Genomic DNA, 11,695 nt, shown 5'->3' on the forward strand with positions numbered 1-11,695 from the left:
AGCCAGCATTGAAGGTATAACTATGAGCCGCTGTTAAAACAGCTATATGAAAATAAGTCTGGAGTCTGGAGCACATTTTAAACTAGTATCAAACTTTAATCTAGCTTGCAGTTTCAACAGGAAACTTTTGCAAGCTGTCCGAATGTAAAGCTATACTAGCCTTTGTCACAGCAACATAGGCTGCTGTTCGGTATTTTGAAGAAACGCAAAGAACGAAGAACAAAATGAACAGGGAGACAAAATTCGGCAACGGAGAACTTTACGTCTTATACTCTGATGGCGTTGAGTGTTGTTTATCTTAAGTTCGAAAGGGTGTAAAGGCGTCACTTGGATGCGGCAGACAAACGTTAAGGAAGATGCACATAAAGTTCTTGCTCTAAGTCTTTTTGTATTAAGCATAACAGTTAAGCACTCATACAGGAATCAAAATACACGTCCAAAAAGATCCTAATTCTACATTACAGGCGAATATCGCAATGCATTAGCGCAAATGCACAGGAAACGTGGTGAATGCTTCCGCCACGCCGGCGACGTCTAAGCGCTGTGGGGAAAAAAAATGGGTGGCGGCCATGCAGTCGCTAGGAGACCCGCTTGGCCGTCACGCTTGCCGAAGGCGAGCTATTTCTTGGGCAACCTCGAGACGCAGATAATCTCTGTCCTGGCCACAAGTCTTCCAAACGTCGCGCTGAACCTCGAACGCCGCCCATCCTTCAGAAGAGCTTATGTACTTTCTCATCTGAAATGCAAGCAGCGCATTTCCACAGCATATTAATTCAGTATTCATATTAATTCAGTAACAAAAGGGTTATGATTTCGTTTTCGCACTACAGTTTCAAAGCTAGTCAAAAAATGAACAAGAACTTGATTTTCACGCATATTTCATACGCTTCTCCTCCGCACCGCTCGTTAAAGAGGCTGGCTGCGCCCCGGAGAATTATGGAAATATGCTCTGGTATAAATCCACAGAAACGCACAAGTACAGCGTGGCATTTGAAGACGAGTAAATTAAGATAAGGGTAATAAGACGAAACATGCTCTCGTCATTGGAAGACTCATGGGCTCCACGGCATTGTATATGCTTGGTTTAGGCTTATGGGGGTTTAACGTCTCTAAGCGACTCAGGCTATGGGGGACGCCGCATATTGTATATGCTGCTTTCTCTCCTGTTCCACTGTGGAAAAATAGAACCACTAAACAAGGACAGCCATGATTGCTTTCTCGTACCTCATAGCTTCAAAATTTGTCATTATTGTTAACTCTAAGCTAAAGCTAAGCTACGGCTTGCGGACAGGACAACACAGCCAGCAGCGCTGTAAAAACTGACCCAGAGCTGCAGCTTTCCAGCACTCAAAGTGACAGCGGTGAAGGAACACAACCGCAGTCCTGGATGCCTTGTCGTGAGCACTAGTGACTCCCACAAGAATTGCATAGAAGTAAACAAAACAGCAGCAAGTCCTTTCTGAATCGTTATAGCCTTTCAGAGGCGCAATGAAAGAGTGGTCCACAATACTGGCTACAACAGCCCGTCTGTGTACATAACCTTACTTATGCATACTACTTCTGCATACGGATTCTGTTGATATTGTTGGTAAGCGTGTATTTAAGCATAACCACGCGAAAGTGGTGCGAAAATGGCGTGGAATCATCTAGAGCGATATTCATTCGCTACGCGAGGGAAAGGAAAGAGGCCGAACAGGCTTCGAAGAGATTGAAGGAGAAGGCCAGTTTACTGGTAGTCGTCCTTAAATCGGCGGAACAACTGCGGCTAACTTCGCTTAATAAGGGTACAGGATTGTTTATTTTAGAGATCTTCAATAGATTAATTATACGACAAAATAAAAGGGTTTAGAGTACAACATAAACTTCACTGGATCCGGCATTTAACCCTAATGCTTCGTGTTGGCGAAACACAGCAGTCAAAGTGGCACATTATCCAGTACAATGATTACAGTGTTCTATTCATCATCACCATCAGCCAGACTGCGCCCACCGCAAGACAAAGGCCTCTCCCCTGTCTCTCCAATTAACCCTATACTGTGCCAACTGCGCCCACCCTATGCCTGCAAACTTCTTAATCCGCTTGCCTAACTTTCTGCCACCCCCTGCTACGCTTGCCTTCTCTTGGAATCCGGCCCGTTACACTTAAGGACCATTAGTTATCTCGCCTTCGCATTACATGCCCTGTCCAAGCTCATTTATTCCTCTTGGTTTTGACTAAGATGTCATTCACCTTTGTTTGTTCCCTCTCCCACTCTGCCCTCTTCCTGCCTGTTAGCGGTACACCTATAATTTCTCTTTCCATAGCTTGCTGAGCTGTCTTTAAGTGGAACCCTTTTTGTTAGCGGCTACGTGCGATGGATGCTATCGAAGCGCGAATTACCGCGTAAAACCGACGGTGGGTTACAGGGGCAGAAAGAGGACGCGGACGAGGCCTATGTGTTCTCGGAGCGCTTCTGTGGCGTCAAAAAAATTCAAAATCTTAGTTTCTGCCACCACGACAGCACTGCGAACATGAATCTATTGCTTTTGTCGCTCCGAAAATATGTTCGCATGCAGTCACAGCGTTTCTTGGCTGGGCCCGAAACAGTACTTAACCTAAAGGGACACTGAAGGCAACTACATCCCATTATTGGTCTCAATAAAAATTGTTTCCCAGGACCTTCCTGGGTATGTTGACGTTTTTTTCAGCCTCAAAAGACGCAGTTGTAGGCGAACAATTGCTATTTAAATATCTTCCCGTTTGTCGAATCAAACTCGCGACCTCACTGCCTTAAATGACGGTTTGACACCGCTTTGAAGTTAATGGCAGTGTAGCGCGGCCTTTGCGATCCGCGTCCAAAACTGTCCAAAACTCAGTGTTGACGCATGCATATGGCTTGCGGAATGGGCCGGTGATAGCGAGAACGTTATTATGTATTTTTGCTCCTTTCTAGCTTATATAGTCTGCGTTTTCGGCGAGAGGCATCTCTCTGTGATTAGAGCGCGGTAATCTGTCGATACAGGTAGACTTCAGTTTATCCTCAATGCTCATTTAACCGCACCATTCGCGACCTTTAGAAAGCGGTGACATCACAAGGATGCTCTGAACGCCTCACCCAACTGGTAATAAGCAAAAAATTACCACTGGCATCTGCACAAGCGCAGCCAAACGGCTACAGAGGAAAGCTATACAGCTTCAGAAAACGAAGCATACCTGTTCCAGATTCCTATTAATGCTGAATGAAGATCGTTGAGCACCGGCGGAAGCGGAGAAAAACATTCTTATGATGCTAGTAAGAGTTTCTGGAAATGTATTGGCTTGAAAACTAATAGAATATCCTTGCGTTGGCGTTTCCCCCACAGAATTAGTGCCGGCTGGCTGAGTTTCAGCGTAAACTGTCCAAAATTCACAAGGCTTTCGTGACCGGTGTGATAACTGTGACATGGTGGGCGCAATGACATTTAAATTGAGGTCTGATAAATAAATACCAGAAAATATATCGAAACCTCTGGTGCGTTATATGAATTTTTGTTTCTTTAGTACGTTACATATTCTGACAACCGGAGTGCAATTTTGAGCCCGATTTTGTTCGAGCTCTTGGTAATATGATAATGTATTTCCAAAACTTCACTGAAATATCTTTTCCCGCATTTCGAACTCTGGACTGTGTGACATGAAATGTCCTACATGGAGAAACTCGTGACACTTTCAGAGCAGATGAAGTAGTAGATTACCCTTGTCGCTCCAGTGCGACTATGTGTAGGGGTTATACCACTACAAAAAATATTAAGTACTTAAAACTACTTCATTGCCTCTTGGAATGAACGTGCATCCATTTGCGTTTTTGACGCCCGTCGTAAAAGATGCCCGCACTCACTCCCACCTATTAGACAGCTCCCGAACAGGAGGGAAACAATACGACTTTGACCATGCTCCCTAGATGGCAGCACAGGTTGGAAAGGAAGCCCAGATGAAGCTTTTTGCGGTCGCTGTGCTCATTCCGTCGCCAGCGCGCTTTTAATATATTCAAGTATACTCGACCCAGTATCTATAATCAGGTATCATGAGGACATGGGACTATATAGCGCATAATTGGATAGCAATTACGACAATTGCATAGAGTCATACTGCTCAGCTGCTTATCTATTTTTGTAGGAGTCGCATGAAACGACAGAAGATGCGAACATACAGCAGGACTTGTTTAAAGGTTCAGTGTTTCGATCCTCCTACTGCTTTTGACCGATTTGTTGCTGCAGCGCAGCCTGAACAAGCGGCACCACATTTCGTAAGGTTCCGTTTCATTTTCCGCTCTCCTTCCTGATATCATCGGTCATGACGAAACAGCGTAAGGTGGTGAAGCAAAGGGCCAGTCACTGAAGTGATGCACCAGTTTTGTATTTTCTTTCTCACGCATATCAAATGTGCCCTCGTGCTCGCTCACTAGGTGGCATCGGGGACGATAGGCGTGCGCCCACAAACACAATTCTGCCGCAGCCAGGGTTCGTAACCTGCACGCCACTGCAGTTTTCATCTCTTTAAGATGATGTTACCCGAAAAAAGACTAAAAAACGTACTTTATCATAACCATGCGTATTAAAACAGCGGGACAGGCGCTTTATAAAAAAAAGTAATTTGACATCGTCTGCCACGGCCTACGTCAGCGGGAAAGCGTGACCGCTTAAATCAGGCCGAAATAAACGAAACAAAACTTTATGAAAGATGGCCCAAAGGTGTCACAGGTACATGCATCTCATGGGCTCCGTTCACAGAAAAGCAAAGCAGCCCGAGTGTCACCTTCTTTTCTAAGGAGTCGATTGTCTCGTAGGTGACGAAGTAGCGGCGACTTCCCGACTGGTAAGTCGAGTAGACGTACATTCCGCCTTCGTTGTAAAGTTCCTTAGCGTGCGACACGTTGTCGCTGCAGGTGAAGTCGTTGTCGACCATGTACGACTGCTCGCAGGCCTGATTTGGGGCCGTTGGCTCCTCAGAGTTCTGTGCACCGACGAACAGCATTACGCCCATCGTGGAGGAGAACAAGACGCGGAATTTGTCGCCCTGCGCTCGCAACAGTGCCACGGCTTGTTGGGCGACCTCCTGGAATTCGATCCACAACAGTTTGATAGATAAAAGAATGACAGTGTATCAGCTTTGATTCATCTCTCAGCATTAGTATGTAGAGAGTTAATAGCTTAAAATACGCCTAAAAAGATAAACGACACCGGTCACCAGAACTGTGCTTCGAATGACAACGGCAGCTGTGCCACAAGTACAGCATCCGATATAGATGGCTAACATCCGATATAGATGATATCGAATTTTTGCACGACAATCAATCATTTCACTCCTACCGGCGAGACAGAGTTGGTCGTCGGGGAGGCGGCATTCTCGCTCTGGTGAAAACAAGCCTTTCTTCTACCCCAGTTGATATCAATTGCCATAGCGAAATACTCTGCATCAAATTTAATTTTCCCTCTTGCACCAACATTCTAATTGCATGCTATCGAGCCCCCGACACGGATCCTTCCTTCATAAGCGACCTTCACTCTGTTCTTGAAGATTTGCAGTCTAGATTCTCTCATGCCAACTTCATACTCTGTGGCGACTTATATTTTCCAGACATCGATTGGGATAACTTGACTGCGTCATCTCGTCCATCAAAATATTTCTTGGATCTGGTCCTTACGTTTAACCTTACCCAAACAGCGTGTGCACCAACTCGAGGCTCAAACATACTAGACCTCGTCCTTGTATCCAATCCAGAATTAGTTCAATCGCTTTCGTGTACTAGTGGTCTAAGTGATCACTGTATCATAACTTTCAACCTGTCCATTGAAATTCCTATACGCCAACCGTCTGTTAAATACATCCGTGATTATTCTAAGGCCGATTTCCCAAGCATTAACTCCCACCTTGAAGAATTTCTTCAGACGTTTCAAATTTCCATACATAGCAGATCCGTGAATAACAACTGGCGTCTATTTAAAGAGAAAATGTTATCGCTTATAGAAGCTTACGTCCCGCTCATCTGCATTCGTGGGGATGCCAATAAGCCATGGTACTCAAATGCGCTGAGGAAGTTGTCGCGAAAGAAAAAACGCCTATTCCGTAACGCAAAGAAATCAGGATGCGCTAGGAAGTGGGACAAATACCTTGCAAGTCTGCACAAATACACGCAGTTATTACGATCTTCAAAACGAAAATTCTACTGTCACGATCTCATTGAGATAATGCGGGTAAACCCCAAGAAGTTTTGGAACTTGCTCACGCCCAATAAAAACAGTTCGCACAATATTTCCCTGAAGGCACGAGACGGCTCCGATGTCCCAATTCCCGAGCGCTCCGACGTCATGAATTCCTATTTCACGTCCGTATTTACCCAGGAGCCAACAGCAAGCATTGTTTCCGTGCCAAGTCTAAACTATGCACCTATGCCACCTGTTACCATCACAGCAGAGGGAATTTTAAAACTCATAGATAATCTAAAGATATCCACTTCCCCTGGACCAGACAACCTCCCTCCTAAGATTTTTAAATCAACTAAATATTTCACGAGCCAAATCTTACAACTCATTTTTGCCCAGTCTCTTAACACTAGTCAGATTCCAGACGACTGGAAATTAAGCAAAGTTGTCCCAGTTTTCAAAGCTGCAGATCGCTCCGACCCCTCAAATTATCGACCAATTTCACTGACATGTATCTCTTGTAAACTTTTCGAACATATAATATACTCGCACATCGCATCTCACCTTGACCACAACCTTTTCTTCTTTCCCAATCAGCATGGTTTCAGGGCAGGTTTTTCGTGCGAAACTCAGCTGTTCGAACTTACAACTGATCTTCACCTAAATCTAGACTCCGCCTTCCAAACCGATATAATTTATTTAGATTTCGCCAAGGCATTCGATCGCGTCCCTCACCAGCGTCTCTTTTCCAAACTCTCAGCTCTGTCACTTGACCCGCTTGTCTTATCCTGGATCCACTGTTCCTTAACCAACCGCTTGCAATTCACCGTCATCGCCAGTCATGCATCTCAAACTACTAGAGTAATCTCCGGGGTTCCCCAAGGATCGGTTCTTGCTCCATTACTCTTTTTAATCTTCATCAACGATTTGCCATCTGGTATTTTATCATCTGTCCGTCTCTTTGCGGATGACTGCGTCATTTATCGCCGCATCAACAATAGCAGTGATCAGGAATTATTACAGGATGACCTAAGCCGAATTCAGAAGTGGTGTTCCGACTGGCTAATGCAGCTCAACGTCTCTAAATGTAAGTTCATGCACATCTCACGTACACGTTCGATTCTTCATTTTTCGTACTCCCTGAACTCCATAGCGCTGTCTCAAACTAATTCATACCGGTACCTCGGCATCGAGATAACAACCAACCTAACCTGGGCTAATCACATCACGAAACTATGTGCTAGTGCCTCCGGATCACTCGGATTCATCAGGCGATCACTTTCCATGTCCACAGCAGCCACCAGACAACTAGCATATGAAACGTACATTCGAACTAAACTAGAATACGCCTCAACAATATGGAATCCTCACCAAGCCTACTTGATAGATTCACTCGAAGCCATCCAGAATCGGGCAGCACGCTTCATCACCTCACAGTATAAATCTCAGCTCAGCATCACAGCGTTGAAATCATCCCTCGGCATCAAGTCATTAGCCTTTCGCAGGAAAACTTCAATTCTTTGTTTTTTTCACAAACTGTACTTTAACTTTCCAGCACTTCGAGAAAACCTTCTACGAGCTCCGGTACGATCATCTCGTCGATTATTTAACTCCTTAAGCATACAGCGTTTGCACGGCTCCACCAATTATTTCAATAAATCTTTTCTTCCCAGTGCTATAGAAAGCTGGAATAACCTCCCCGAACACATTATCATTGAGACTAATCATTCCAGATTCAGACAGCTCCTAATCGACCATCTCAACGACAAATAATTTTTTCCTGCACCCTATGCCAGCTTCCAAGCCCTGCTAACTGACCATCCTGTGCTACTTCCAAAGTTGCAATTTGTTTTTGTTTATATTTCTGCTACACTCTGTCATGACGTGATTATTTGAATTTGTTACTTCTGTCTTTTTTCGTCTTGTTCTACTTTTTTTCCTATTCTATATTTTCTATATTTTTCTGTATTTTTATATTCCTTCTATATTTATATTCATTCTATTTATATTCATGTATGACGGCTGAACACCCCTGTACCACCCCCCCCCCCCTTATGTAATGTTCCTGACGGGACCCTTAAGGGTTAATAAATGATGATGATGATGATGATGTAGACTTGATAGAGGCTTTATGTGACTCATAATTCTGCGGTGATAAGGCAGAGGGAGCGAGAGCTCTTGTCTTTTCTCTCCTCATCGCGTTCTCCCCCATGCAACGATAGACGAGGTGAGAAGAAGATCAAAGGAAGGACGACCTTCCACTTTTTTGCTCGCGAGGAGAGGGGTCTCTCCACATGATAGGAGGAGGTTCGTCTCATTTCGTGGCGACGAAAGGCGGACACCGGCAAACAACGATGACGTAGAAACTTTTGTTTCCCCAGCGGTTTTGGTCTAAACGCCTTAGTTGACGACTAAGCTTGATGTACTGTTCTTATATAGAGCGGCGATAAAAAGCCCTGGCACTCGATTCTGTGTCACTGCATTGCTTTCGTACCTAAAATTTAGCCGTGCAATAAAATAATTGGGGAGGCGAGTGCGTGAAAGCTGTTATGCCCGTAGCGTGTATAGTGTGGAAGCGCTCACCATGGAAACGCGGCTCACCTGCAAAGCACTACCACTCTTTCAGCTTTTCTTGAATCCAGTCGGGGCCAGTATGGATTCGTTATCGACCAAGTAGAATGGTTGCGCAAAAAAAAATCCGGAAAAAGTCATACACAATGATATGTATCATGCTCATTTATACCATCAGCCTTGAAGCACAAAGTCCCCTTTACTACGAATAGGTGTTAATGTGTGTGAGCGCGACAGAATATGAGACACTTATCTCTTAGAGGCAACAACGACTACTACTTGTCGTGAAACGGAAATCTAGCATCGTAGCTTCAATACGCGCTCTTCTATCTCGCTGCTGAACCTGATGTACGCACGGCTGCTGCCTTAAGCTTCTGTAGCAATCATTGAGTTACTTACAAAGCTTGGATGTAGTTCGGTGGCAATCGTCTGGCTTATTGGCGCCGATATGCAATGGTCTCCTGGGACGTGCGGTTTCACTATGTGGGTCTGCAGGATGATCGTGGTGATATGCCTAACAAGAAAACAAGAAAAATTCATGTGGATGTTTCAGTAAGCTGCCTTACTACGAAGAAGCGTTGCGCATAGAACTTTCAGTGAACTGGGGGCGCCGCAGAAGGCAGGAACTCGCTACACATCGGACACTCAGCCTAGCACAACAGTACCTTTATTATCTGACTTACGACAATCACTTTTTCGGGCGGCAGGCCAGCACTGGCAGCAGCTGATCTGAATTTATTGCTTGCTCCATCCGAGCACGTTTACCGCTGCTTTAGAATTGCGTTGTCTGCAGTGACAAAAATTATCGCACTTGCGCAAAAAAATGGGAGTAGACACTTAACCTCCGCCTTAAAGGTACGGCGTGATAGCGTAATCGGTAAATTGATGCCCATATATGCGGAGTTTAGTCGTTCTCAGCTTTATATTAATATATCCCGGGAAGTCATCATCCCACTCCTGGCGCAGTGGTGCAGCGGTTAAGCGGGTGCTTTATGATTCGGCCACTAGTGGCCACGGGGCCACTAATGCCACGACCTTGTCAATCGCATTCATAGATGGCACGGAGCCCTCGTACGCCTATTGGCGCAGTAGTGCAGCGGTTAAGCGATGCGCGCCTGCCCTGGCAGCTGGATGTTTCAAACAAAGCTACCGGTAGGGCTTGCGAGACCCAGGTTGCTCCTCACGAGCTCCCGTAAAGCTCATCCTCAGCTCCACATTGGCCAGGTGGCATCTGCATTCAACTTGGCAATGTTGGGCAGTTTAACTATACGGAGGCAAAATGTGAGAAGCTAGTTCTTGGACTGGTAATTTCAGATGGCGCTGAAAGTTCTCAGCATTTTGCGAAGAGTCATTCTTATTATTGCAATGCATTTACTTAAGCGTGACATATTCCATAAGTGATTATAAACGAATTCAGTGGTATGTAAAAAACCTATACATCTATTATATTCTTGTCTTTTTCCTAGCTTTTAATCGAAAAAAGCTACAACGACAAAAGAAATTAAGCCATCAAAAACACTTAAGTTACAATACTAAGCACATCCGCGGGCACAATTAAAATTAACATTAAACGGAACATGCATATGTTTAAACTGTAGGAGCTCATGTTACGGTAAAACCACGTGACTATCCCGAAGGCTTTAAGCAACTGATTCCTTGAGATTTCTGGTTGTTTTCCACTTTATTAACACTGTGAACACTTATCAGTGCACTCACGTCATGGTGGACACCTCGTCCACAAAGCGCTGTGCCGATTTTGCAGTGTGAAGCCAGACGCCCAAGAACGTCATGGGCTCACTGTGGCGCTGCTGACGCAATGCTCCCGCCAAGGCCTGCACGTGCACGAGTGCATTAAGTATTGTGATAATCTATGAGCACGTTCATACAGTGCGTTTAAACTCTACCATAAAAGGTACCATATCGTGGTCTACGGTAGTTTTTGTGCACCCTTAGCGTTTTAAACCTGTGACCGTAGGTTCAACATGGCACTAAATTTCGGTGGCAACACTTGAGTAATGAAGCTACAAAAACAACCTCAGAATCAAGCTCAGTTCAACACAGTAAAGATACCAGTCAGTGGAGTGCAATTGACGTATGTTCACTACTATGTTGCGTTGTTCACTACTGCAGTGCGTTGTCTGCAGTGACGATTTGCTAAACCGCCATCTTCTGTCGCCTGTAAGACGAAATAGTAACAATCCGCTCTTCAGGTGCAAAGCGAGCATTTTTGATACCAGTCTGCAGTGATTACTTAAGGTAGGAGAAAAATAAAAGCAAAAAATTAAATCTGGCATACTGTATGATGTGCTACGTCTTACAGCAGGTGCATGTTAGCACTGTCTACTGCGTAGGCGGTAGGGGGGGGGGGGGGGGGTGTTGCGCTTAAGCCGGCTCTTTTATCTCTCGCTATCAGGGATGATTTCGATTCCTCGTTGAAGATGGAATTGCTATTCACGTTGCGCTCGATTGCCGATCTTTTGACTTCCTTCTTTTACTGTTTTTATTGCCTTGAGCGTGTATGCGATATATGAGTGAGCTATTCATACACAGCAGTAATCAGAGGCGACCATCACGTTAAGAGTGGGCGTCCTTTTTTTTACTCTTCTTATTTGCCTTGTGGATGTGTGTGGGATATAGGAGTGGGAGATGCGTACACAGCGGCCATTAGAGGCGACCATCACGCTAAAAATGGGCAAAGCTTCAGGTCCGGTCAATCTTATAAGTTCGACATGTGTGCTTTATGGTAAGGATTGGATCATGTACTCTACACTCAAGTCGAGATGACTAAGCTTTGTGGTCGGCCTGCAAAGCGTACTGCTGTTTTCAACACGACTGTCAAGGTGCCCTTCGACGAGCGATGGACAGTCTCGCAGTTATGAAGATTTGCTTGTGTCGCATAATTGTTCGATACTCTTGATTCTTATTACCAGCTTGCTTCGACTTTTTCTACTCCTCGTGCCAA

At 44.9% G+C, this 11,695-nt stretch overlaps 1 protein-coding gene across 1 annotated transcript; it reads right to left on the reverse strand.

The window, feature by feature from the left end:
- Positions 1-504: 504 nt before the first annotated feature.
- Positions 505-10,561, reverse strand: LOC144094699 (uncharacterized). The gene is made up of 4 exons (XM_077628616.1): positions 10,450-10,561; positions 9,133-9,247; positions 4,775-5,074; positions 505-736 (listed from the first exon to the last, which is right to left on the reverse strand). The coding sequence occupies exons 1-4, from the start codon at positions 10,521-10,523 to the stop codon at positions 599-601; spliced, it is 627 nt and encodes a 208-aa protein (XP_077484742.1). The 5' UTR covers positions 10,524-10,561; the 3' UTR covers positions 505-598.
- Positions 10,562-11,695: the final 1,134 nt, after the last annotated feature.

The sequence above is a fragment of the Amblyomma americanum genome, chromosome 6, assembly GCF_052857255.1.
Source record: "Amblyomma americanum isolate KBUSLIRL-KWMA chromosome 6, ASM5285725v1, whole genome shotgun sequence".
Taxonomy (NCBI): domain Eukaryota; kingdom Metazoa; phylum Arthropoda; class Arachnida; order Ixodida; family Ixodidae; genus Amblyomma; species Amblyomma americanum.

Coding starts and splice junctions, on each gene's coding strand:
- LOC144094699 (XM_077628616.1), bottom strand. CDS start 10,523: ATGACGTTCTTGGGCGTCTGGCTTCACACTGCAAAATCGGCACAGCGC. Junction 9,248..10,449: donor GACGAGGTGTCCACCATGAC/GTGAGTGCACTG, acceptor TTTTCTTGTTAG/GCATATCACCACGATCATCC. Junction 5,075..9,132: donor CCGAACTACATCCAAGCTTT/GTAAGTAACTCA, acceptor ATCGAATTCCAG/GAGGTCGCCCAACAAGCCGT.